This window comes from Chionomys nivalis, chromosome 12, assembly GCF_950005125.1.
Source record: "Chionomys nivalis chromosome 12, mChiNiv1.1, whole genome shotgun sequence".
Lineage (NCBI taxonomy): Eukaryota > Metazoa > Chordata > Mammalia > Rodentia > Cricetidae > Chionomys > Chionomys nivalis.
This window is the reverse complement of record NC_080097.1, coordinates 47,931,471-47,958,250: the sequence shown is the minus strand read 5'-3', so window position 1 is coordinate 47,958,250 and position 26,780 is coordinate 47,931,471. Positions and strand designations below refer to the sequence as shown.

Sequence of the window (26,780 nt, the reverse complement as noted above, 5' to 3'; positions counted from 1 at the left end):
AAATTCTCCAGAACTTACAATCACAGCTACGAGATTCCTGAGCTTTACATTCATCATTTGCACATTTCCCTGTTCAGTTTTTCTCATTAGATTTCTACTGTGTTTTAGACAGGGGTTTGGAGCACAGGCTGGTCTCGAACTCCCTATGTAGCCAAAGCTGTCCTAGGACCCCTGATCCTTTTGCCTCTCTACCTTCTGAGTGCTAGGATTGCAGGCTTTTGAGCCACCACTCCCAGCTTCATATTTCTTCCTTTTTTTAATCCTTGCATTCTCTGGTTCTCACTACAAGGTGGGTGCTCAGTGCATTTAACTAATTAAATGTGACTGGATTTTAAAAACCCAAATTCAGAGTTATTCTTACAACGGCATGCCATCTGCTGGTTCCCTGGTGTATCTGTCACTCAGCTTGGGGCAGTTCCTCCAAGACTCCCTTTTCCTCTGCAGGTGCTTTTCTGCCATCCAACCGGTTGCAAATTCTTATTTCTTCCAATCCTCTTCCACCTTCTGGGCAGTCTTAAAACCTGTCACGACGAGGTTTGCGTTACCGAGTTCCCGACTGACCAGAGTAACATAACTGGGCATGCTCCGTAGAGAAGGGCTGTTTTGGAATACAACCGTGGCAAGCCTTTAAGGAACATTTTTCAAGGTTGCTGGTTTCAGGATTGGATACATTTTCCTGCTAGCATTCTATCAAGACATGACAGCTCCTCCCACTCACCCTATAGCCACACTTTCTCTCTCTCTCTCTCTCTCTCTCTCTCTCTCTCTCTTTTTTTTTTTTTTTTTTTTTTTTTTTTTATCTCCGTGCCCAATTTTGGAGCCAGCCCTCCTTGGATGCCCTGGCCAATCAAGAGACCACACATTGTTGCCTAAGAGACCCCGGATGCCAGCGACAGGATTTATAGATGATGATTGGACTGCTGGGAGCGTTGAGGTGGGGATTGGAAGGAAGCTAAGAAAGCTGCCCCAGCGCAGCGATGGCAACCCCAGAGCCAAAGGCTTGAAGAAGGAGGCCGGCAGCTGAGGTGAGAGCTGTGGGCAGGGCAGGAAAAAGATGGAGATTCTGAGAGAGCTCCCTAACTTCCCACAAGCCTTTCCGGGGCTCTTGGGATTGCAGGCTGCTGCAGTTTCAGTGGTTGCTCCACACCTATGAAATTAACAACCACCAATTACGTGCAGGTCAAACATTAGCTTTAAAAGGCATGCATTACAGCGCTTACTCGGTTTTTAACTTGTTGGATATAAGGTGAATTCGCATTTAAACCTACCCCTCCTCTATTTCCTGAGAGTGTGTGAAATTCCCCGCGCCTGGCAACATTACAGTGTACTGTGGGTGAATTATGTGTTAGAGGAGAAACTCAATCCTCGTCTTCATTGTAGCCTCCAAAGGAAACCCTGACTGTCTCGAGTATTTTCTCTGTGCCGGGTCCATTATGCTCTGAGTTTTGGCGTGCAACTCACAAGGTTTAATCCTCACACTGCCCCCACCCCCCTTCTCCACCATGACATTTCTTCCTTCCGTTGAGTAACAAATACTTATTGAAGATCTTCTATGTACCACAGCGATTGGAATTGAGATACGCAGTGTCAGAAGACAAGCCCAGAAGGGTTTCATGCTACCGTCCTTAAAGTGGTTAGGCTGTCAGTGGATCTGGACAGAGTACAGGAAAAGACAGAGGAAGGCTGAAACAGTTCCAGTGAGCCGACCCAGATTTCATGTTGAGGAGTTGGGGTCCCACAGCCATTAGTGAGATTCACAGTTTTTTGTTGTTGTTGTTGTTTTGTTTTGTTTTTTAATTAAACAGTGACTTCACTGACTGCTCCTTAAAAAACAAACAAGCAAAAAGTATTGGGTGTGGTAGCATAGGCCTTTAATCCTATCACAGGGGAGGGAGAGGCAGGTGAATCTTTGTTAATTTGAGGCCAACCTGGTCTACATAGCAAGTTCCAGGTCAACCAGGGATATGAATCAAGACTCTTTCACATAACAAAAGCAAAAGCAAGGTAAAATAAAACAAAACAAATCTCAGGGCTCGGACTACAGTTCCATGGGTAGAGGGCTCGTCTAGCATGCTTGAAACCAGCACTGCATACGTCAGGTGTGTGGTACACACTTGTGATCCAGAGCTTGGGATGTGGAGGCAAGAGGATGAGACATTTAAGGCCATCCTTGGCTACATAAGCTGTTTTGAGGCCTGCCTGGAATAGGGCCTTCGTTGAGTTATTGTGTAATGGTGACGGTGTGAACAGGAGATTTAGAAGGGCCTTCGTTGGGTTATTGTGTAATGGTGACGGTGTGAACAGGAGATTTAGAAGGGCCTTCGTTGGGTTATTGTGTAATGGTGACGGTGTGAACAGGAGATTTAGAAGGGCCTTCGTTGGGTTATTGTGTAATGGTGATGGTGTGAACAGGAGATTTAGAAGGGCCTTTGTTGGGTTGTTGTGTAATGGTGACGGTGTGAACAGGAGATTTAGAAGGCCAGATCAGATCTTACAGCATGACTCCTGGGACTCTTGCTTGGCCGTTAAACAGAGCTTGGAGCCATATATAGGGGATGGGAGTCCTGGCCTACTTTCTACAGTTTTATCCCAAGGAATGTGAAGTATAATGACAGGCTGTCATTAAAAGGCAAAGAGGTCAACGAAAGCACCAGCACCTTGTGTCTCTGGAAGAGGGTGAGACGACCGGTCTGCTTTCTCCTGGTAGACACAGGGTCTATCCTTTCTTGTGTGTGTTGTGTGAAATCCTCTGTCTTTTGAGTGGTAGCCAGTAGTCTATTCTGTGAACTTGTGTGGTGCATACAAACTATGTATACTGTTCGTCTTCTGGGGTGGAGGGGGAGAGGAAAATTGAAAAAGGATAATCACAAAAGACGAGGCAAGACACCTCCGTTGGCTTGCTTCTGTACAACCATCACCAAGGTCTGTGCCTCCTGGCCAGGCCCACCTCCTGGAAACTACAGATGCTCTGCAGAAAATCTAATCAGAAGCGGTTTTCAGATCCAAGGAACCAACGAGAAGAAAACAGCCTTGCAGGCCCTGAGGGTGTCTCTGAGCAAATCTATCTTATCTTCATTCAGAAACTGTACCCAGAATACAACGAATGGCTTGCCACACACACTGGGAAGCAAGGGAGCTTCTCAGCTTAATGCAGAGGTTTTTTTTAACCCCGGGGAAGCAGAATCTTAGCTTCCTGTGATTTTTCTCTAGGAAGGAGACTCATCGCCTTTAGCTCAGAGGCTTCAGGTTTGATTTATTTTTTTATTTTATTTTATTTATTTTTTATTTTTTTGAGTTTGATTTGATCTTTCTATAACTGCCTGCCCTGTAGGAGGCTTCAGGTTTTAAAAGAGCTGCTGTCGTAAAAAGGCAGGGCGGGCGATGCTGGGCTCGGTGACAAATACCAGTAATCCCAGCCCTGGGAAGATAGAAGAGGTGGGGATCTTGAGTTTGAAGGCAGCCTGAACTTTATACCAAGTCCCTGTCTCAAGATAAAAACAAGCAGTGTACAATTTTTACCAGGGCAGATCTGAGCTTGGTGGAGGTGTTTGCCTGCTCACCTGCACCTGTATTTCTGGCTGCTAGTTAACAATGCTGCAAGGAAACCATTTCCTATGCCTTTTGAAACCTAGCGAAAACTGGAGTGACTTAGATAATGAAACATTAGGAGCCGAGAAGCGCCCAAAGGCTGGTCCGAGCCCAAGCTATGGCGGCAGGGTGCAACCAAGGGAAGGTGTTGATTAATGGACCTACCAGGGTGTAAAATATTGGCTCCATCTTCAGCTCTAACTTAAACTTGAGTGACTATTACATGTCAAGTGAGGACCTCAGAGATTTCAGATGTGGTGAATGGAGAAACCCCATCTCAGCTGAAAAGTAATGCATTAAAAAATTTTATGCATGTTTTTAAGGCAAAGCCTCATTAGACTATGAGGATGACTTTGAACTTCTGGCCTCTCACCTCTATCTCCTGAGCACTAGTATTACAGGCATATGACACCATAGCTGGTTTATGTGTTAGTGGGGTTAAACCCAGGGCATCGTGCAAGCTATGTAAGCACTCTTTTCTCACAGAGTTACATTTCCAGCCCAGTTGGTTTTTTATTCTCTCTCTCTCTCTCTCTCTCTCTCTCCCTCCCTCCCTCCCTCCCTCCCTCCCTCCCTCCCTCCCTCCCTCCCTTCCTCCCTCCCTTTCTCTATTTTTTTCAAAACAGGCTTTCTCTGTGTATCTCTGACTGTCCTGGAACTTACTCTGTAGACTAGGCTGGCCTCGAACTCACAGAGATCTGCCTGCCTCTGCCTCCTGGGTGCTGGGATTAAAAGGTTTGCACTACTACTGCCTGGTTTCCAGTTGGTTTTTAATTTGTTCAACATTTAATGCTATAGGGTCATGTATGGAGCCCCAGATCAGGCATTTATAAAGATGCCTTGACCATAGTTCTACCTGTGTGGGTAAACCCATCTTCAGAGAGAAGGAAGGGTAGAAACACCGAGGGCAGGTACTGAATCTTCAGTCCATTATAAAATATTCCATCATGGCTCACCAAAGGGCAGCTTTTGGGCACTCTATAAGTGACAAGACTGAAAGAAGTTACTAGTTACTCAGGCCACCTGCCCATCAGCCCCCAGCCACCTTGTCAAGACCTTTTCCTCTTTTCCAAGTATCATTTTGGAGGTACACATACATAGGATTTAAAAAACTGCACAAGAGCCAGGTGATGGCACACACCTTTAATCCCAGTGCGTGGGAGGCAGAGGCAGGCGGACCTCTGTGAGTTCAAGGTCAGCCTGGTCTCCAAGAGCTAGTTCTAGGGCGGGTTTCAAAACTACAGAGAAACCCTGTCTCGAAAAAAACAACAAAGAAAAACAAAAATTGCACAAAGTGGGTCTGGAGAGATGACTCAGAAGTTAGGGTGCTTGGTGCTTTTGTAGAGGAGCCAGGTTCAATTCCCAGCACCTGCATGATGATTCACAACTATCCATGACTCCAATTCCAAAGGATCCAATGCCCTTTTCTGACCTCCTCAGGCACCAGATATACACACATGCACACATGTAGGCAAAACACACCCAATAAAATAAATCTTAGAATTGTTTTTAAATTGCAGAGCCAGTATTAAAAACAAACTGTACAAGGTTAATTTTATAAAAGGTTGCAAAAGCAGAAACAACTAACAAATGAAGAAGAGGAAAAGGGCAGGTCGCTTCTGGGAGGCAGATGAGCAGGCACAGCACTGCAATCTGCTCAAGTCGCTAATATTACCCTCAGTGACCACCTCATGCAGAAAAGGGCAAGCCCATCTGTGACTTGGTCCAATCACCATCTGTTGTCAAGGAAGGGACTACTGGTGGCCCCCAAATGAATAAAAAAACCAGCAACCGCACACCTCTAAAGTCAGCCAACCAACCAGCAAACTGCACACCAGTGAGGAAAATAATTCCTCAAGGAAATTAAAGTACCTTAATTAAAAGTAGGTAGACTTTATACCAGATAACTAAAAACAACAGATTTCCCCCGGTAAACACATCTGTCCATCTCCAAAGGTGTGGCCGTGCACACTACATCAGTCTACTCCTTGAGTGCGTATTAGACTGGAACTTTTTTACCTCCCTGCTAAGAGTAGAGGAGGAGAGCTAATTTCACAAAGACAAAAATTAGGTATCTGGCCGGGCGGTGGTGGCGCATGCCTTTAATCCCAGCACTTGGGAGGCAGAGGCAAGTGGATCTCTGTGAGTTTGAGACCAGCCTGGTCTACAAGAGCTAGTTCCAGGACAGGCTCCAAAACCACAGAGAAACCCTGTCTCGAAAAACTTAAAAAAAAAAAAAATTAGGTATCTGCTTTGAGATAGGATCTCATAGGGTAGCCATAGCTGGCCTGGAACTCTCTGTGAAGAACAATGTGGCCTTAAATTCAAAAAATAATCCCCCTACTTCTGCCTCCCAAAAGCTGGGATGAAGGATGTGGGTTTTTTGTTTGTTTGTTTTATTGTCGTTTGTTTTTGTTTTTCCATACAGGCTTTCTCTGTGTAGCCCTGGCTGTCCTAGAATGAGCTCTATAGACTAGCCTGGCCTCCAACTCAAGAGATCCTCTTGCCTCTGCCTCCTGAGTGCTGGGATTAAAGGTATGTATCACCACTGCCTAGCTAAGGGTGTGTTTTATGTTGCACTGTGACTAAATTTGAAGCATTTCTCTTTCTGGCCAGTGAACTTCCGTTCTGAGCTAAGAATGACTCCGTACATCCATGATTCAGTGGTCTGATCCCTGTACAACTCACCATCTATATGATCTTGGGCAGGATGGGTAACCTCAGTGAGCCTCATTTTTTTTTCCAGTGGTCTAAGTAGCTAAAACTCACAATTGCTCCACCAGCTCATTGTAAACTTGTACTGAACATATGTATAAAGTCTTTGACATAAGCAAGACTCTTGGTAAATATTCTCCCCACCCATACCCTCTTTTAACATACAAAAAAGTTGTAATTTTTTTTTTAGTTTTCAGAAGGTTCTATAGTTCATTTCTTCTGATAGGTGTAGTCTTTCTGATGGAAGAATACCAGATCCTTTCATGATGGCCTTTGCACCTCCAAAAAGCACTGATGGCTCCAAAATGCAGACAAAGATGAGCACCTGGACACCCCTAAACCATCAACTTCTGAATGACCAGGTGAGCAGTCAGAGTATTTTATTATTTGGGTCCTGGGCGGGGGGAGGTAAAGTCCTGATAATCAGAATATGAGCACAAATTGTTGAAGATGGTACAGTCTTGGAACAAAAGACAAAACAACTTTATTTGTGTCTTTGTATGTGGACAAGACTAGAAATAGAGTTCTGCCCAAGGGAAAAGTCATTGTTCTTTCCTGCATTATCTACCCTAGGTGTGTCTTCTTTTTCCCATCACTGGTTCTTCTTGGAGCCAACAGAATTTGAGGGAGGGGATGAAGGATGTCTAGGAGGGCTTCCCCTGAAAACCAATCCCCGAGTTTCTGGGTAAACTTCTAGTTTATCCATTTAGTGAATACATACATTTCAGCCGAGTACTCGGTGGTACTGGTGTTCTCCTGAGAAGTCTATTTCCCAGTTTAATTCTGAGGAGACACAAGTAAAATACACCCGGTAGAAATTGCAGCAAGTGGCCGGGGTGTGGGAATGGCGGAGCTCTGGGGTATTGTCTTCCTGCTTCTGCGAGTTGCAGAACTCTGATCAGTCTCTGAGCATCAGGACCACACCCGCTTGGCAACGAAACACAATCAGTTTCATTGTGTAAAACTGACCTCACTATCTTCCCTCTCCACACCAGTCCTTCCTCCAGGTGAGAAACCCCACTTTATACCATCACGAGGCCATAAAAATCTCCCCTTTCCCTGCCAGGTGTGGGATTGGATTCTTCACTCCAGTTTACAGGCTAATAAGCGAGCCTGTTGCAGGCGGAACAAAAGGCAGTACTATCTCACAGTAAGGGACACAGGGATCTGGGCAGGGACAAAGAACTTCCAATCACAGCAGAGCTGTCAGGGTGAGCATTCTGTATCAAGCCTAAACACTGACTCTCTCCTGGTTGACCTCGGCCAGCTGAGTGATGCCCATCACCCAGATAGATACATGCCTGGCACACGGTGCTTTTCCTGACAGTTGAAGACCAATGAACCCAGGGAATCTAATCTTCATAGTGAACAATGACCATAAAGTCCTCCCTCTAGGCTGCCTTCCTGCAGTGTAACTTGGAAAACAGGGCCAAGTGAAGAGTGCTCGGTGCCTTCCCTTCTCAGCATGCCCAGACTCTTAGGATAGGGAAGCCATGGAGTATTAGATCCCTACACACCGTTGCCCCTCTGTCCCATCTGTTCTCTGGGTCTCTGAGTCTTCTCTCTAGGTCTAGGCAACCCAGCTCCACGTTCTTAGGTCACCTCCTGCCACCAGCCTTGCCAGGCACAGTACAGTAACTCCCTGGCTGTCGTCGCTGCGCCCACTTACTTTTCCTCTCTTAAGGCTCCAGAGAGATCTTTCTAAATACCAATCCTATTAGATGAGACTGAAAATGGGATTTACTCCAAAGAGCAAATTCCAATCCCCCACGCATCCCTGAGGTCCCTTCAGGTCCTGACCCACAGCCAACCTCCCAGCTTCCAGCCCTGTCTCTACTCCCTGGCACTTGAGGCCAGACGGGTGAAGTCCACAGTGCCCTCATCACCTCACTGCTTCCTGCCTCCTCTTTGTTCTCATTGCTGTTTCTAGATTTTCTGTTCAACGTCAGCCCTTCCAGACTGACGTTTTCCTTCCCCCACTCTCTGAAGACATAGGTCTGGGTGTGGCTTCCAGAACACAAGTCCAGTCCTCTTGCTGTTCTGTGTGTGTGCTTGCATGTGTGTGCACTTGCGTATGTGCAATTACAGGTGTACATGTGCATGCATATATACGGAGATCAAAGGACTTCAGCTGTTATTCCTCAGATAATGCCCTACCTTGGTTTTTTGTTTGTTAGTTTGTTTTGTTTGTGTTTGGTTTGGTTTTGGTTTTTCAAGACAAGGTTTCTCGGTAGCTTTGGAGCCTATCCTGGAACTAGCTCTTGTAGACCAGGCTGGCCTCAAATTCACAGAGATCCGCCTGCCTCTGCCTCCTGAGTGCTGGGATTAAAGGCTTGCACCACCATCGCCTGGCTCTAACTCGTTTTTTGAGACAGGGTCTCTCATAGGCTTAGATCTTACCAAGCAGGCGAGGCAGGCTGAGCCCCAGGGATCCCCTTATCTCTGACTCTCCAGGACTGGGATTTAAACACAACAGAACTCCTTGTGTTTTTTTGGTTTTTGTTGTTGTTGTTGTGTTGTTTTGTTTTTTTCCAGTTTGAGTTCTGGGGGATGCAGTTGAGGTTATTGTATTTGCAACCGCGTGTTTCATCAATTGAGCCCTTCTGGAGCTCAATTGACTTTTATCTTTGGGCCCTTCTAGCTCCTTCCTTGGCTGGAGTTGGGCTATTGTTTCTGCAATCCTAATGAAGTGTTGATCCCTCTTGGCAAAGCCCATAGTTAATCCTGGCTCATCTTGGAACTAGGAACTTTCTCCTTCTCTAATGTGAAGCAGGAGTAAAGGGAAGAGGGTTGCGTAAGAGATTGGAATCCTGAGAAATAAAGTGGAGAAAAGCTAAAAGGGAAAAGATCTTTAAAAAAAAAAAAAGACCCAAGACAGGAGAGAGAGGGAAGAAAGGAGGCCTCGGGAACAAAAGGATGGGAAGAGGCAGATGGAGCTTGGCCTCATAGTGCCAAATGAACGTATGGAAATCTTTTTCTTTCTGCACAACAATTATTTGTCGAGCACCTGTTGTGACGCTCGTAGCTCTCCGACAGTTTATATCACAGTTTATCCCTCCAACTTCAGTGTCAGATTTGGAAATCTGTTTTCTCTTTGAATTGTGAAGGTTTTGCACATGTGTGGAAAAGTAACTTGAGTTGAAATACCAAGTTGCTGAGTGTCTTGATTTTCAGAAAGTTTCCCAGGAAAGTCTCAACCAATTTGGCCACTGTGAAGAAAGTGTATCTTAAGCTAGGCGTGGTGGCATATCCTTTTAATCCCGGATCTCAGAGGCAAAGGCAGGAGAACGTCTGTGAGTTCAAGATCAATATGATCTACATAGTGAGCCACACCAGCTAGTGCTTGTGGCTGGAGAGATGGCTCCACAGTTAAGAGCACACATTACTCTTGCAGAAGATCATAGTTCAATTCCTAGCACACACATGGGGTGGCTTACAACTTCCTGTACCTCCAGCTCCAGGGAGATCTGATACTTTTGGCTTCTTGGAGCATTTGCAGTCACATGCACATACCTACACACAAACATAATTAAAATCAAAATTAAGACTCTTTTAAAAAGTACCTTCAATGGTCCCCAAAGCACCTGAGTTCTTGTTGTGGGTGGGGCAATAGAGGAAGATCCTTTATTTTGGCAATCCTGGGAATTGAACTCAGGGCCTTGTACACGTGAACCAAGGGCTGTCCCACTGATGCTCATCCCCGGCCTTGAGATGAGCACCTAGGGATTAACCCTAAAGAAGAGGGGAGAAAGTGTGATGGCTGCTCTTGCTTCTCAACTTGACTACATCTGGAATTAACTAAATCCCAAGTGGCTGGGAACACATGCGAAATATTTTTTCTTAATTAAATAACTAAAGATGGGAAGATCCATCCTTTAATGTGGACCACATCTTCTGGTGGCAGCCAGAATAACATAAAGGACACAGAAGGAAGCTTGCTCTCTCTGCCATCTTGTTCTCACTAGCAAGTCCTTTCCTTCACTGGCATGAGAGCCCACTTCTTCAAGATTCTGGCATATACTGAAGACCAGTTGAGACATCCAGCCTTGTGGACGGAATGACTACTGGGTTCTTGGACCTTCCGTTGGTAGACAGTCATTGTTGGACTAGCTGGACCACAGCCTGTAATCCACTCTAGTAAATCCTAGTAAATTCTGTTCCTCTGGAGCACTCTAATACAGAAGGGAAGGGTGTAGGCTTGGAGACAAGGAGGAAGGGGAGCTGCAGTGCAGTCTCCATGATGGCTCCACTGTCCCCATAGGACACCAGCTGTCGTGATCTCAGGGAGGCCTGGCCATTATAGTTGACACTGCCCTTCAGTGACCAGCTGCTCTCCCTTCCAAGGTCATGACCTTGGCCAAGACAGCTTCTTTGGGCTCCTGGCTGTCAACCAGCTGCCTCCCAATGGATACTAAATAAACCCCTCAGTTCTAGAAAAGATCAATACAAAATAACGAACATGGCATGGTTTTATCCTTGTTCTTTAATGGCTTTTGTCACATTTAATGAAATTTTTTAGAGAAAATACTCATCATTTATAACTCCCATATTCAAAAATATCATTTAGTCATCTTGTTTCAAATGAATTTTTTAAAAATATATGCCATTGTGAGCTTCTATTTTTAAAAAATATTTTACTTTTAGTGTATGTGTGTGTGTGTGTGTGTGTGTGTGTGTGTGAGAGAGAGAGAGAGAGAGAGAGAGAGAGAGAGAGAGAGAGAACACATGCACAGTTGGCCATGAAGTCCAGAAGTCATTAGAGTTCCGAGACCTGGAGTTACAGACAGTTGTGCCCAACCCTACTGGGGTGCTGGGAAATGAACCCCACATTCCACGTAAGAGCAGCACATGATCTTAATCACTGTGCCATCTCTTCAGCACCCACCTTCTTTGGGGACAGGGTATCATGTAGGCCCAATTGACCTTGAACGCAGTAGGTAACCACAAATAACTCCATCCTTCTAATCCTCCTGAATTTACCTCCCTAGTTCAAGAGTTATAGGCCTGGGGCTCTAAGCCCCATTTATAAGAGGCCGGAGGTTGAACCCAGAGCATTATGCAAGCTAAGTAAGCAGTCTAGTGAGCTACATATCCAGCCCTCCATTTTGTCTTTTAATTTTTGTCTTTCCTCTGTTCTGTGGCAGAACGTAAAATACATAATAGCCAAGCCAGCCTAAAATAAGAGACTTAGGGTTCTAACTTCACGGCAGGTTTTCAGCTGAGAGACTAAATTCAAATTTAGATTACTTAAAAAAAATAAAAGCATCATCAAGGTGGGCAAATGCAGCAGATTACAGAGTAATTTGGGCACTGAGGATTCCTAGGGGAGAGTGTTGTAATAGTACCTATGCTGCCAGCCAGTGTTGTAATTAGAAGGCTCTCGTTCCCCCACATGCAAAGTTAGCCATGAACAGGGATGGGCAGGATAATTGCCTTGACTCTAGCGATTATTTCGCTCTTGTATATGCATCCCAAAACATCATGTTGGCACACCTTAAATACATATAATGTACAAACATGAAAAGTGCGCATCCCCATTGCTTTGGTGCGTGATTCCCACTCATCCCACAGTGCCTGTAAAAAGGGGAGTTCTGGGAGGCGGCACCTCGTTGCCATCCATCGATCATAATTTAGGATTTCCAAAGTCGCTCCCTCCTCCACTGCAGTGATGCCACCCGAGGAAATATGTAATTGCAGTGTCAACAGACTAAAATAACAACCAAGGGATTTTTGACTTAACAGCAGGCTGCGGGTAAACTGTGATATAAACAGACTGCAGCCGTCTGCGAGAGAAGAGCCATTTTAATATTGCCATTTCAAAGAGATAGTCTGGTTTCCAGCTCCTGAAAAATGAAGGTCCTGATTGCACGTCTTTGGAATGAAAATTCACTCTAGTTCAGGGAACGTAAGAATGCAGATCCAAATGAGGACTGGCGGCAAAATGATTTGCCCCAAATTATATATATTATATAGTTATCCTTATAAGCTATAATTATAAATTATATATATAATTTGTTTATATATGTAATGTATTAAGGGCAGACTCAGCCAGATTGGAGTCCCCTTGACTTTGAGTCAGGATGTGTGAAGCAGGAGAGACTGTTATATAAGCTCATTGTCTCCCCTTTCCTCCTCTCTTCTGTGGTCAGTTTCTCCTGGGTAGTGATACTGTCTGTGAATGCCTGGGATTGCTTGGAGTCTGAATAGATATTGGTTTTTCCTTTCCTTTCACTGCTTGGGCTCAATCCCAGAACCTCACAGATTCTTAGACAACACACTTCCGCTGTGCTGTGTCCCCAATCCTCCCTTTTTACTTTCTAAGACACAGTCTCATAAAATTACCTAAACTGATTTAAACTCACTCTGTAGCCTAGACAGGTCTTGAACTTGTGATCCTCCTGCCTCAGCCTCCTGAGTAGCTGTGATGATAAGCCTGCACCACCAGGTCTGGCTTGGACATTGTGTTTGCTTTAGCCTGCTGCATGATGGAACCCATTTCCCCCCTCATTCCTTTCCTGATACTTTCTATGGACTATGCATCTCCCGTCAATGTTACCATGAGCCACACCTTCAGGGAACACTGTGATGGTGCAGCCAGATCCCCTTTTGAAAACTTATTGATGATATCAAGACCCAGTCTTCTTCCCACACCAGGCAGAGCACTGGCAGAAGTTCCACAACGATTTAGGGCTGCAGGGGTGGTGGGATCCACCTATAATCCTAGCACTCAGGATGCTGAGGCAGGGGAAGCATCAGTTCCAGCCATCTAGGATATATAGTAAGTTCCTGGCAGCCAGGATGGAGAAGACCATGATTATAGTGAAAAACCAAGGGCAGAGTTGAGCTGAATAGTTAGTTCAGTACCAGGGTCCCTCCTTCCCTTTCTTTTCCCCATCCTTCCCTTTTCTTTCTTTCTTTGTTTTGGTTTTGTTTTGTTTTTTTGATACAGGGTCTCTTGTAAGCCTGACTAGCCTTAAACTTACTATGTAGTTGAAGATAAACTTGCATTGATCCTCCTGCCTCTGCTTTCCAAGTGCTGGGAGCGCAGGTGTGTGCCATTACGCTTGACCTTTGTTCTTTTTGTTAGCCCAATCATGCCCCAAACTTCCTATCTTCCTACCTCTGCCTCCTGAGTACTGAGACTACAGTCCTGTACCAACCACCTTGCTCAGCTAGACCTAGTGGTTGGTTTATATTTTTTAAAAAAATGTGAACAAAGTAACTTTTATGGGAGTCTGTCTGTCCTATCTAAAATAAATAAGTTGAAGAAAAAGCTCTTTAGGTTTTTTTATGATTGTTTTAATAGTTTTATTATTTATTTTTATTATAATATTTTAAAAATATTTTTATGTGTATATGTGTGTATGGTATGTTCTTCCAAGTGCAGTGCCTACAGAGTCCAGAAGAGGGTATTGATCTCCTGGAGTTGGAGTTACAGGTTGTTGGAAACTGCCAAACGCTCTTAACCCCTGAGCCATCTTTCCAGCCCCTCTTTAGGATTTCTTTCAGCTCTACCTCCTGTGCCTTCAGAAACCTTTTGATTATCATTGTTTGACCAGCAGTGTCGCTGAGAATCTGCCATGAAACCTGTTCTTGCTGATTCTGGGGAGCATCTTTATAGGGAGGTAAAATGAACAGAAACTACTAGAGACACAACCAGACACTCTCACTGGATATAGTGGTACACGCCTTTAATCCCAGCACTCGGGAGGCAGAGGGAGGCAGATCTCTGTGAGTTTGAGACCAGCTTGGTCTACATAGTGAGTTCCAGGTTAGCCAGGGCTACATAGAGAAACCCTGTCTCAAACAACAAAACACAAAAACCAGATATTTTTCAGCCGCTGTGGGGCATGAGTAGAGCAGAAAGGGGAGGGGCCCTGGGCATCAGAATTACATCAGCATTGGCGGCTTGGCTTGTGCATGTATTGCTAGAGGAGAGGGAGCTCCAGAAATATTTGAATCCAGAATTAGTTTTGTCTCTTCTGTGTTTTCTACGTTCTCTTCTATTTGCATGTGCAATCGTGAATTTATCTGTTGTCATTATTATGGGATCATAGCATCCCGGCGGCAGTGATTGGGGTGGGAAGAGGCAAGAGTCCTTATCCTTCTCTAATATGCAAGAAGTATCTACATGTGGGGTGTGAGATTCCTCGCACAGGAGAGTGAAGGCACTCATGACACTCGTTGAAGCTGCTCTTTCAGCCCCCATTTCAATATGTCTTTGACGACCAGAGTGTGAGGGTCTAAGAGAGCAAAGGTTGGCCTGCTGGCAGCATGAAGCCAACTTCTCATCCTCCACAGTGAGGAAGGAGCAAAGTCTGCATAGCCTCTCCTAGCTGGAACGTCCCTGCAGGACTGCTCGAGAGCGGTAACATTGGTCCCCATTTGAAAGCTGACAGAGGGTGTCTGTGTTGGCGTGGGAGACACAGTCACATATGTTCATTATTCTCTCTTCCTCTCTGTATAACTCCTCCTCTGCCAAATATACCCATGTTGGTCTTCTTCTCTTCGTATGCTCAAATCTACATATGCTCTGAGGCTCAGAAAAATATCAACCTATACTTTTACTCACACTGTTCTGTAACACCCATAAGGCCATCAGTCACATCCATTGGAATGTCCTGTCTCGAGTACTTGCAATATGCTATACCAGCACTCTACTCGGATGTGTCAAATGCGTAGGACATGGTTTCTAACCCAAATAGTATATAAGAACAAACCTATGCCAACACAAAAGTGTAAGCCCAGAGGCACACATACAGAAATTACTAATTTTAAAGTTAGTAAGCTCGTGGATGTTCATATATGTATGTATACACTGAGGACAAAAGCAGGACTGGAGAGATGGTTGGTTAGTAAAGTGCTTGTTTGGCAAGCATGGAGACCTGAGTTCGATGCCCAGAGCCTGCAAAGAGTTGCACACAGTAGCATGCATTTATATCTCAAGATACCCAGGGCTCGCTGGCCAGCCAGCCTAGCCAAACTGATGAGCTCCAGGTTCAGTGAGAGGCCCTGTCTCAAAAAATAAGTTAGGGAGAGATTAGGGAAGATACCTGATGTTATTGACCTTTGGCCTCTACACACACAGAGACACACAGACACACACACACGAGAGAGAGAGAGAGAGAGAAAGAGAGAGAGAGAGAGAGAGAGAGAGAGAGAGAGAGAGAGAGAGAGAGATTGGGCCAGTTTGGGCTCTAAGTTGAGGTCTGGGCCAACCTGATCTATAGAGAGAGACCATGTCTAAAAGAAAAAATGGAAGGAGGATAGGAAGAAAGAGAGAATGGGAGAACGGGTTACTTCTTTCCTATGAATTACGCCATGTACAGAAACTAAAAAGAGAGGCCTTGCCTAGGTTAAAAGTAAGTAAAGTGGGCTGGTAGTGTAGCTCAGTGGTAGAGTGCTTGCCCAGTGTGCTCACAGCCCCAGGTCTGCATGAACTAGAAGTGATGGCAGTGTCTGTAATCCAAGCACTCTGGAAGTAGAGACAGGAAGGCCAGAAGTTCAAGGTCATCCTTGGCCTACATAGAGAGTACAAGGCCATTTAATAAATAAATAAAATGCCCTCTCAGAAACACAACCTGTCTCTTCATACTCGGTTGAGGCGGCAAATCCCTACTCACCAATCCTTCAGTGGTGTTGTTTATAGTGGGTGTCTTGAGCCACGATGCCCCAAATGACCCTATTTTCTTCTGTTTGCTGTAGGTGTTTGAAGAACGAAGAGCTCTGCTTGGAAAATGGGTAAAGCATTTAAAATTATCCAGGGCTTCTGGGGGATATCTGAGTCAAAGTACTTGCCTAGCCTGCACAAGGCCTTGCATATAATCCTCAATACCACAAGATAGCTAGATGAAAGAAAGAAAAAAGAAAGAGAAAGGGAGGGAGGGAGGGAGGGAGGGAGGGAGGGAGGGAGGGAGGGAGGGAGGGAAGAAAGATGATAGAAGATAGAGATAGATAGATAGATAGATAGACAGACAGACAGACAATAAAAATAAAGTATGCCTGTTTCTGCACCATGGGATATTGTTGGTGGAGACTGCTTGTTTGTTTCCTGGCCACTCAGACCCTAAATAATCACACAAAAAACCTATTCATTGCAATACTGGTTGGCCAATGGCTTAAGCGTATTTCTAGCTAGCTCTTATATCTTAAATTAACCCATTTCTATTAATCTGTGTATTGCCACGTGGTTGTGGCCTACCAGTAGGGTTCCGTCCAGTGTCCAGCGTCTGTCTCCTGTGGCAGCTACATGACTTCTCATTGACTCTGCCTATTCTCTCTCTACGTCTATCTGCTTGGAATTCCCATTTTGCCCTATTCTGCGCTGCAATAGGCCAAAAGCAGCTTCTTTATTAACCAATGGCATTCACAGCATACAGAGGGGAATCCCACATCAGTATCTTATCTGTTTTGGTTTATTCACGCTATTGTAATGAAAACCGTAGGCCAAGTGGTCATTTATTTATTTTTCTTAGTTCTGGGATTTGGAAAGTCTCAAGATCAAGGTGCTGGTGATGGGTCTGTTGAAAGCCCTCTTGTGCAGCCATCTTGCTGTCTCCTGAAAGGGCAGAAAGGGGGAAAGAGTCCTCTGGGATCTGTTTTGATCCTGTTGAGGGCTCCGCCTAGCAAAGGTCCCACCTAATACCCTCACTTCTGCAGCTTAGGATTTCATGTTTGTTTTAATTTTTATTTAGATTTATTTTATGTGTGCATGTGCACCGTATGGGTGCCTGATGCCCATGGAGGCCAGAAAAGGGGTGTATGCCTTTAATCCAAGTACTCAGCGAGGTAGAAGCAGGTGAATCTCTGAGTTTGAGACCAGCCTGGCCTACAGAGTGAGTTCCGGGACAGCCAGGGCTACACGTAGAAAAACCTTTGTCTTGAAAAACCAAATAGACAGACAGACAGACAGACAGACAGTAAATATTTCAAAGTGTGAATGTTTCAGGACACAAACACTCTGTCTGTAACATTGCCTTGGTGCCATGTGTACCTAAGGCAGTGCCAGCTCCTTCCTGAGAAGCATGACTGATAATTTCCATTTAGAGTCTCCCTGGAAAACACAACTCATCCATCATGTTAACAGACATAATTTAATCAAAAGCATTGGTGAGCGGATATTGAAGAAAAGACTCAGGAAGGGATTGATGAGAGTCAGTGGAGAAGTGAGCTGATGCCAGCCTTACTCGCCCCAGCCCAGCAGGGGACCCACACTCCTGAGGGGGAACGGCAGGCATCCCAGCCAGTTGGTTCTTATATATCCAAGGAAGCCTGATGATTCAAAGTCATCTGGGGGAAAGCTGGAGTGAAGAGTCAGGGTAGAGCTGACAGGAGCAGCGGGTGAACAGAAAGGAGCATGTCTCTCTTTCCTCAGTTTCTCCCTAGTGCCTCCCTCTTCATGGGCAGCATTCAGCTGAAAGCTAGCTGTCAGCAGAGAAATATGGCCATGGCGTTCCAGCCTCCTGGAACCACAGAACTAGTGATGTGGGTCTGAGAGATGATGTCTATAACTGGTGCAGTTCATTCACGGGGCCCCCAGCATCCGGGTAGCAGGTGCACTATCCTGTGTATACTTGAACTTCCGCATGAGAACACTAACAGCTTCGTGCTTCTGCCTAACGAGCTACAGCTACCCTTCATCATCGGAGAGGACTTTCTCATCTGTTCCTCTAACGAGGAGACAGAGTCCCAAAGGTCATTATCCATTACTGAATAATGTCAAGTTATGTGTTTCTGGGCAACAAATTACTTGTTGAATTACTCTACAGTCGCAACTAAATATTTTCTGCTACTCAAGAGAATTGAAAACATATGGTCATACAAAAACTTGCACATGATTGTTTATAGCAACGATATTCAAAATAGTCAAAAGCACAAATAATCCAAATATCCATCCACAGGTAAATGGATAAGCAAAACATGCTGTGTTCATATGATGGGGTGTTATTCAGCCGTAAAAGGGAAGTATTTCTGATACATACTATATATCATGGATGAGCTTTGAAGGCATTGTGTGCTAAGTGAAATAAGCCAGTTTCAAAGACAAATATTGTACAATTCCACTTTATATGAGGTACTTAGAATGGGCAAATTCATAAAGCTAGAAAATAGAACAGAGGCGACTAGGGTTTGGGGAGCTAGTGTTTGATGGGTGTAGACTCTTGGTTTAAGAAAGTTCTGGAGACAGGTGGTAGTGGTGATTGCACTATAATGTGAAATTATTTAATGCCACTGTATACTTAAAAGCCTGTAATCCCAGCACTTGGGAAGCAGAGTTGGGAGAATCTATTCAAGAACAGCCTCAGGCTACGTACCACGTTCAAGGTCAGCCTGGGCTCCTGAGACCCTGTTTTCATAAATCAATCTTCTCCTACTCACCCCCCCAAAAAACAGTTTAAAATAGAATGAAATGTTTAAACAGAGGTTTCTCTGTCCTGCCCTGTCCTGTAGCCACTTCCAAATAATTACTCAGAGGCTTATATTAATTATTAATATTTGACCAGTAGCTCAGGCTTATTACTAGCTAACTCTTACATTTAAATTAACCCATATATTTTCTATATTTTTCCATATGGCCCAAGGCTTTTTATCTAATTTTCAGCAAGTCCTACTTGTTTGACACTGACTGGCATCTCTCCTGACTCAACCCCTCCTCATCTGAGTTCTCAGTTGATTGTTCACCTAATCTTATCCTTCCTGACTATTGGTCAAACAGCTTTTATATTAACCAATGAGAGGAATATATTCACAGCATACAGAATGATCATCCCATAGCATAAATGCGTATGTATTTCTTTTTTCCAAATTATTTTATCTTTAATAATCTGATGGCAATTCAAAACAAGAAAAAAATGGTAAAGTCATTCGCATTATGGTTGATGCCGCTGTGAGTGCCCCATTCACCATCCCAGGTGAGGATGAGCTTGGATCCAAATGACTTCATGACTCCCAGACCAATGTCTTTGGTTACTGAGTCTCTGAAAGGCAGTAGATGACAGCTGAAAAGTTAAATGTAGGGACCTCAGAAAACAGGGTGCCATTTCTGCTTTTTTATTTGGGGGGGGGTATAAAAACGAGCTGAGATTAGATAGTGGTGATGACTCTGTGATCTTGTAGCTATACTAAAACACAGTCAGTTGTATACTTTATTTCTCATTTGTGTGTGTGTGTTGTGTTGGGTGGTGCCTTATAAGGGCACATGTGGCACAGTGCTCGTATGGAAGTCAGAGGACAACCTTGTGGTGTCTGTTCTCTTTTCATCTTTACATATATTTCTTTTTTTTTTTTTTTTTTTTTTTTTTGGTTTTTCGAGACAGGGTTTCTCTGTGGCTTTGGAGCCTGTCCTGGAACTAGCTCCGTAGACCAGGCTGGTCTCGAACTCACAGAGATCCGCCTGCCTCTGCCTCCCGAGTGCTGGGATTAAAGGCGTGCGCCACCACCGCCCGGCTATTTACATAGATTTCTGAGATCAAACTCAGGTCACCAGACTTATATGCCATGGCCCTTTAACGACTGAGCCATCTTACTGTCCCTCCACCTTACTTTTTAAGGCAGGATCTCTTATAAATCTGGAGCCCCTGGATTCCACTGGACTGGCTGGCCAGTGAACCCCGGAGATTCCCATCTCAACCTCCCCAACTTTGAGATTACAGAAGTGTGCAGCCACACCCAGCTTTTATGTGGGTATTGGGGGTCTAAATTCAGGTCTGGCAAGGCAAACCCCTTACCAACTGAGCTATCATCTCTTAGTCCTTCAAAGTCTTCAAATTTTAAAAGTTTTATTTTTAATTGTGTGTATATGTGAGGGGAGCAGGTATTGTAAGGGATGGGTTTTATCTCAGAAGCCCCAAGACCAAGTTCTCAGCACAAAGGAGATTTATTTGCCCCAGTGGGACAAAGGGCAGGTAATTAGAGACAAAGACAGGAGATAGAGGACTGGGGAGACTAGGAAGGGAATGGGAGAGAGAGAGGTCAGGGAAATTTGTCCCAGAGTGGTTCTGTTTGATATTTAGAATAGCAACAAGCAAAATAACAGTGAGAAACCTAAGCTGCATGTAGAGTGCACTGTGGAATTACCTGTAATTCCAGCACCCCAGAGGCTGAGGCAGGATTGTGAGTTCAAGGGCAGTCTGATACACGATGACACCCTCTCTTTAAAGAAAAACAAAAAAATCCTTTGTAGGGCTATGGAGATAGCTCAGAAGTGTGAGGATGGGAGTTCGGGTTCCCAGAATCCAGATAAAGTCCAGATGGGTGTTGTCTCTGCTTGTAAGTCTAGTCTTTGAAAGCAGAGCCAGGATCCTCAGAGCCAGGTGGCCAGCAAGATAACCCTGTGAGCGCTGGATCTGGCTGAGACCCTCACTTGATGTCTCCAGTGATAGGTGGTGATTCCCAGCATCACACACACACACACACACACACACACACACACACACACACACACACACTCCACAAGCCTCCCAAATCACCTCCCTGTCCTTGCCATTCATTGTGAGATTGGTGAACTTTCGATAGCTCAAGCTACAGAAACTCTAAAAATAGCGTGTTCACAGTTACTAAGAATACCCCACAGAGCTGCATCCTTCAGGAGTGAACTGTCTGGCAGTGGGATAAGAGAACTCTAATGGCTCCAGCCTCACATCCTCATCCCTTCCTTTTATGCTTTGTATTTTATTGAAGAGTTGATGCAAAAAATAAGGGAGGTTGCTAAATTCCTGCCCAATGAACTCTGCGTGGATTAGCTACTTCCTAGTTTATTCTAACACCTTCTAAACTCCAAAGGGATTTTTTTTTCCCCTGCTGCTCAGTATTCTGAGTCACCACCCCCACCTTGACTTGGTAGGGGTTCAAGGAATGCAAATTCATTTTCTATTAGCTAAAACAAACACAATTAGAAAGGAAAATCCCTGAGGCAAAACACACCTATCTGAGCCAAATGTAAATTATCCTGGACTTTCTGGATCAGTGAAACAAATGAAGAGTCCATGTAATTATCTTTTTAATCTCCAGGGAGAGTGTTTCAGTGTTCTCCTTTATTGGTTTTTATGATCCTAATGTTCTTTTATATTCATTTTAATTCACACTATAATGTGAGTTCATTCTCTTATGTGGCACTAAAGAAATCTGGGGAGTTTATCTTGACTGATTCATGTCAAAGCACAGAAATGACAGCTTGATGCTTTTGAAGTGTCTTGCACATAGTGTATGTAGATTTAACCACCTACTTATTGCTTTTAAAATCTCCATGGCATTTTAGAATAATAGGTGTCACTTATACAATGTAAACACACACATACACATGCATATATATGTAAACCTCACGATAGTATATAATCCTCATAATATCCCTACAATGTAGCTATAGTGACCCGCAATGTATAAATGAGGACATTTTGAATATTACAAACAGTAGAAAATTGAGAGCAAGTCATTGAGTATTCTCTTCTGTCAAATAATCCAAACTCAGAACATATAAACAGACTTTACATGAGGTAAACTGTAATCCAGGAGAGTTTCTAATAACTCTGAATAAGTGTTCGGAGGGAAGCAGAGGAAGTGGGACTTTTACAGACAAGTTCCGAAGTCATCACAAGGTGATTTAAATTGTTGAAAGAGAGGCTCCTTTTGAAGTTGGAAAAGAGTACAAGGGCCGGAGGGGCACACCCTACAGGGGCATATCTCACATCTGTACCCCAACAAAAATGAATCGGCACACATACTGTGAAGGAGAATTTTAACTGTCAGCTTGCCACAACCTAGACTCATTTGAGAAGGGAATTTCAGCTGAAGAACTATCTCAACCTGTGAGCATGTCTGTGAGCATTGTCTTCTAAGTAAGACCATCTCCTGAACATGAGCTTCTCAACTGTATCAGACAGGAGAAAGCTGGCTAAGAGCCATCGAGGGTCACTCATTTCTCTCTGCTCTTCATACACACGTTTATTTGTTATGTTTCCTAGTGTTAGGTCATGTGTGCGATGACAGAACACCTCAACCAGAAAGCAATCCATGGGAAGAAGGGTTCATCTTAGTCCACAGTTCTGGTTATCGTCCACCATAGCAGGAACATCAGTGCAGTAATTTAAAACAGCTAGTCACATCTACCGTCAAGAGCAGAGAAAGATAAGTGCACGCGTGCATACATGCTCAGCTTTCTCTCAGCACTTAGATAGCACAGGATCCCCTGCCGAGGGAATGGTGCCTCCCACTATAGGCTGTGTCGGGGTCCGACGCCCCAACATAAACTACTTTTCCCTCTCTGTATCGGCGTGGAGGTGCGGGAAAAATTGAGACACAGTTCACACAGCAAATCGGAAGGGAGTCCCAGGCTTCATTCATTCCTGAAGATCACCCGCGTTTATTACTCAAACACCTTTTATTCCCCAAGGTAAACCAAGGTGGAAGCTCATTAATATTCTCTTTCTAGGGGTACCGGGACTGCAGTCCCATCCACAACTCACTAGCTTGGAATTCACACCTCTTCCCAGGCAATCTACATAATAACAAAAGAGAAGGAGCGGTGCATCCTGAGCCTTTTGTTAGGTAGCGACAGCCTGTCTAGAGGAATTGCTTTAGATACCAACTATGGCCTGAGAACTTGGCTGTCACACCGTGCAGAAAATATGGGCCTACAAGGCTGGATCATCACACATCAATTAACATAATCAAGACACTCCCCCTGGGACATACCCAAATGGCAACCTGAGCTAGACAATCCCTCAGGAGACATTGTCTCAGGGACATACCCAAATGCCAACCTGGTCTAGACAATCCCTCCGTGAGACTCTCTTCAAATGATTCTAGATTGTGTCAAGTTGACTATTACATATGCACTGAAGGTCTGGGCCAGATGCGTTCTGTCCAGTGCATGTGGTCTGGTCACATACATGGAAATGCGAGAAAGGATAAGTCCGTGGTGAAATACGGAATTTACCAAACTGGTATAGCAACAAACGCATGCTATGCGCTAGCAGTCACTTACTAAACTCACTTTCTGTGCTGGTCTCCTCCTCAGGATTGATCAGAATACCCATGGGACTCTCTCTTACTCTGTTCCCTCAGTTTGACAAATGGACAGACTCTCAAAGGAGAAGAATCCTTACAGGCCTTCTAGAGCGCTGCTCCCTGGCCCAGCAGAAGTTCTGCTGTCGAAAGCTGCAGGAAAGAATTCCAGCGGAGGCCCTGGATTTTACTACCAAGCTGCCAAGAGTGTTATCTGTCTATATCTTTTCCTTCTTGGACCCCCGGAGCCTTTGTCGTTGTGCACAGGTAAAGGCAATGGGAAGGCACATGGCATTTTGTTGGGACAGCCTTAGGAAACTCTAAGAGTGGAATAACCTTATGCATGGGCATAAGACGAAGTGATGGGTTTTATTCTGCAAAGTTTGAATGAATGGCCGTTGACCTTGTTTTTTTATATTTAACTCTGTAGACTTAGAGGGTGTGTGTGTGTGTGTGTGTGTACACACCAGGAGTGTCAGATGACGAAACTGCTAGCAATTATACTCATAAACGTGGTTCCTCAGCAGGACGGCATTGCCACCTAGCACACAGCTACAATAACAACCTAGACTGTGCAGTGCAGGGTGCCTGTGTACACAGCTATAATAACATCCCAGATTGTGCAGTGCAGCTCACCTGTAAATGGAAAGGCACAAGAGAGGGCGTTTATGCGATGTCTACTAAGAGATCAAGAGTGACAGATGCTAAGCTGCATAGCTGTGAACTCAGCACTTGGAAAGCTAAGGCAGGAGAACCGTTGTGAGTTCAGGGCTATCCTGGGCTATAGAGTGAACCCTTTCCCAAAAGCAAAATAAAACAGAAAGATAGGTAGAACGGAATGTGCCAGTGTACCCTTAGAGGGCTTAGGGAAAAAAAGAAGCCAGTATTTCTTACAAGTGTTCTTTACTATATGAAACTGAAGTTGAGGGGCAGGAGAGATGGCTTAGCGGTTAAGAGCACTTGCTGCTCTTGCAGAAGATCCAGGTTCAGTTCCCAGTGCCCACATGGCAGCTCACAACTTGTCTATAATTCCAGTTCCAGGGCCCTGACTCCTCTTCTGGATTGTATGACTATACGTACACACAGGCAAATACTACTACATTTAAAGTAAAAATAAATGTTAAAAAAAATACTGAAAAAAAATAAAGCGGAGTTAAACCGAGATAAAACCTTGTAGAGCCGGCTTGGTGGGGCATACCTGTAATTCCAGAACACCTCAGGAGAATCAAAAGTGTTTTATTATCGAGCTACTCCTCCGAGGCAAATGACAGCAGTTCTCTGGGGTCCCTCAGCGCAGCTCCGCACTACAGGAAACAAGGCCGTGAACCTGAGGAGGCTGCTTTGTTTTCCCAGGTGAGCTGGTACTGGAAGAGCTTGGCTGAGCTGGACCAGCTCTGGATGCTCAAGTGCCTGCGCTTTAACTGGTACATCAACTTCTCCCCGACGCCCTTTGAGCAGGGCATCTGGAAAAAGCACTACATTCAAATGGTGAGAGAACTTCACATCACCAAACCCAAGGCAAGTTTGAGACGGAAAGCGGTAGCAAATTCTAGAACTCATGAGTCAAAGATCCAGCTTGAATGTAGCAAAGGGAATGGGTCAAAGGACATACCCGCGACTCTGAATCCATCTGAGGTTTCATAGACCTTCCCAGGATATTCGTGTTACAGAGCACTCTTACCTACTGCCCTCCAACCACAGCTACCTGCAGAGGTCAGGACTGGGGGTGGGGAGTGTGTGCTCCTCTCTGATTTCTCGTCCTGATTTATGTGCCAGATAGTTCTGACGTGGGAATTCTGCATTATATTCAGTAGTTGTCAGCATGGGCCATTAGAATTTACATATTCATATTTGTTATGATTCTATAAGATGAGCTGAAGTTTGTTGGTTGGCCGGTCAGTGGAATAATTAGCTCATTGTTTGAGACAGCATCTCCTTATGTGGCCTAGGCTGGCTTTGATCTCAAGAGCCTCCTGCCTCAGAATTAGGGATATGTGCCAAAATATGTGAGTGTTTATTTATTAGCTGACACCCAAGGTTTAACTCTGTCCTTCATAATCATGTTCACACATGTGTTCACAGACACACATGTGAGTGCACACACACACAGACACACATTCATTTGATATGAATAGTCACAGAATAAAAAAAAGAAGAGATATGGGATCATGTTAATACAGATATGCAGGCCAGGCGGTGGTGGCGCACGCCTTTAATCCCAGCACTTGGGAGGCAGAGGCAGGTGGATCTCTGTGAGTTCGAGACCAGCCTGGTCTACAAGAGCTAGTTCCAGGACAGGCTCCAAAACTACAGGGAAACCCTGTCTCGAAAAACAAAAACAAAACAAAAAAAAAAAAAATACAGATATGCAAACAAGTTGTTTAACAAGGTTCAACGTTCATTCATGACAGAATTCCAGAAAAATCTACATCCAGACTGGGAACATAGCTCAGCAGCAGGCCCAGAGCTTGCCTGGCATGTGTCAGGTCCAGCATTTAACCAGACTGCCAAGACAAAAGACTTGAAATGTTAGGAGCAAAACTTGCTTATGTCACTGTTGTGGATTTCATTATTGTCAGTTTGTTAGAATACCAAGCATTGTGCTTTTCAGAATTAATGATTTTTCTGCAGTTTACTATTACTTATACTTACATACGTCCCAAGTTTTTTAAATTATACCATATTATTTCATTTCTAGTACTATTATGTTAATTGCCTTTATCATTGCTATGGCAAAAGCAACTCAGAAAGAAAGGCTTACTTTTGGCTCTCGGTCTATAGTGATGGGAAGTCATGACTGAAGGATGTTGAAGTGGTTGGTTGGTGGGGTGTTCTGTGTCATGTGGGTCAATTGAAGAGAGAGGTCCCTCCAAGATGAAATTTCAGGCCTGTGTGGTTCCGCCTCTGATTAACTGAACCCGGAACAGCCGTGCAAAGGCCGATTTGATTGTCACACAAAGTTGTTTTTTGGGTAAAATATTTCCTCATACCGAGATCCCTGATCTAACCGTATGTCTCTCTAAAGGAGAGCATCACGGACCCTCGTGACTTTAGTCCTTTCCTGTGGATGTTTGCAGCACACAGTAGTGCAGGAGCCTCGGGTGCACCAGAGGCGTCTTGTGACCACAGTTACGCGGAGGCTGCAATGCTCCTTCAGAAAAACATTCTACAAGCAATCACTGTTTTCCACAAAAATTCTTCAGGGTTAAGGGACTTCTATAAAACAGCTGTTCATTATAGTGTCTACTCTAGGTAGAGCAACACTGCTAAATTCCTACAGCAGCTGGTCACGTGCCTCCACAGTCAGAAAGCTAAGAGCTGGATGCTGGTGTTCAGTCACCGTCTCCTGTCTATCCAGTCAGGAACCTCAGTGCCCAGAATGATGCTGCCCCAGTTAGGCTGGATCTTTTCACTTCAAATAGCCCAGTCTAGAAACGCCCTCGCAGGTGTGCCCAGACGTTTGTCTCCTGAGTGAC

General features: G+C 44.6%; 1 protein-coding gene across 3 annotated transcripts in view; it reads left to right on the top strand.

Annotated features, from left to right (window-relative positions):
• Positions 1 to 906: 906 nt before the first annotated feature.
• Fbxo16 (F-box protein 16) overlaps positions 907 to 26,780 on the top strand; it is a 51,888-nt gene continuing 26,014 nt past the window's right edge. For 2 of the 3 annotated variants that reach the window (XM_057786438.1, XM_057786440.1), the window contains exons 1-5: positions 907 to 1,025; positions 6,530 to 6,665; positions 16,009 to 16,044; positions 23,365 to 23,571; positions 24,658 to 24,822. In XM_057786438.1, coding sequence (XP_057642421.1) covers positions 6,567 to 6,665; positions 16,009 to 16,044; positions 23,365 to 23,571; positions 24,658 to 24,822 — 507 coding nt within the window. In that variant the 5' untranslated portion in view covers positions 907 to 1,025; positions 6,530 to 6,566. Of the gene's footprint in view, positions 1,026 to 6,529; positions 6,666 to 16,008; positions 16,045 to 23,317; positions 23,572 to 24,657; positions 24,823 to 26,780 lie in introns of those variants that run through there. The other variant, XM_057786439.1, reaches the window with a different exon arrangement.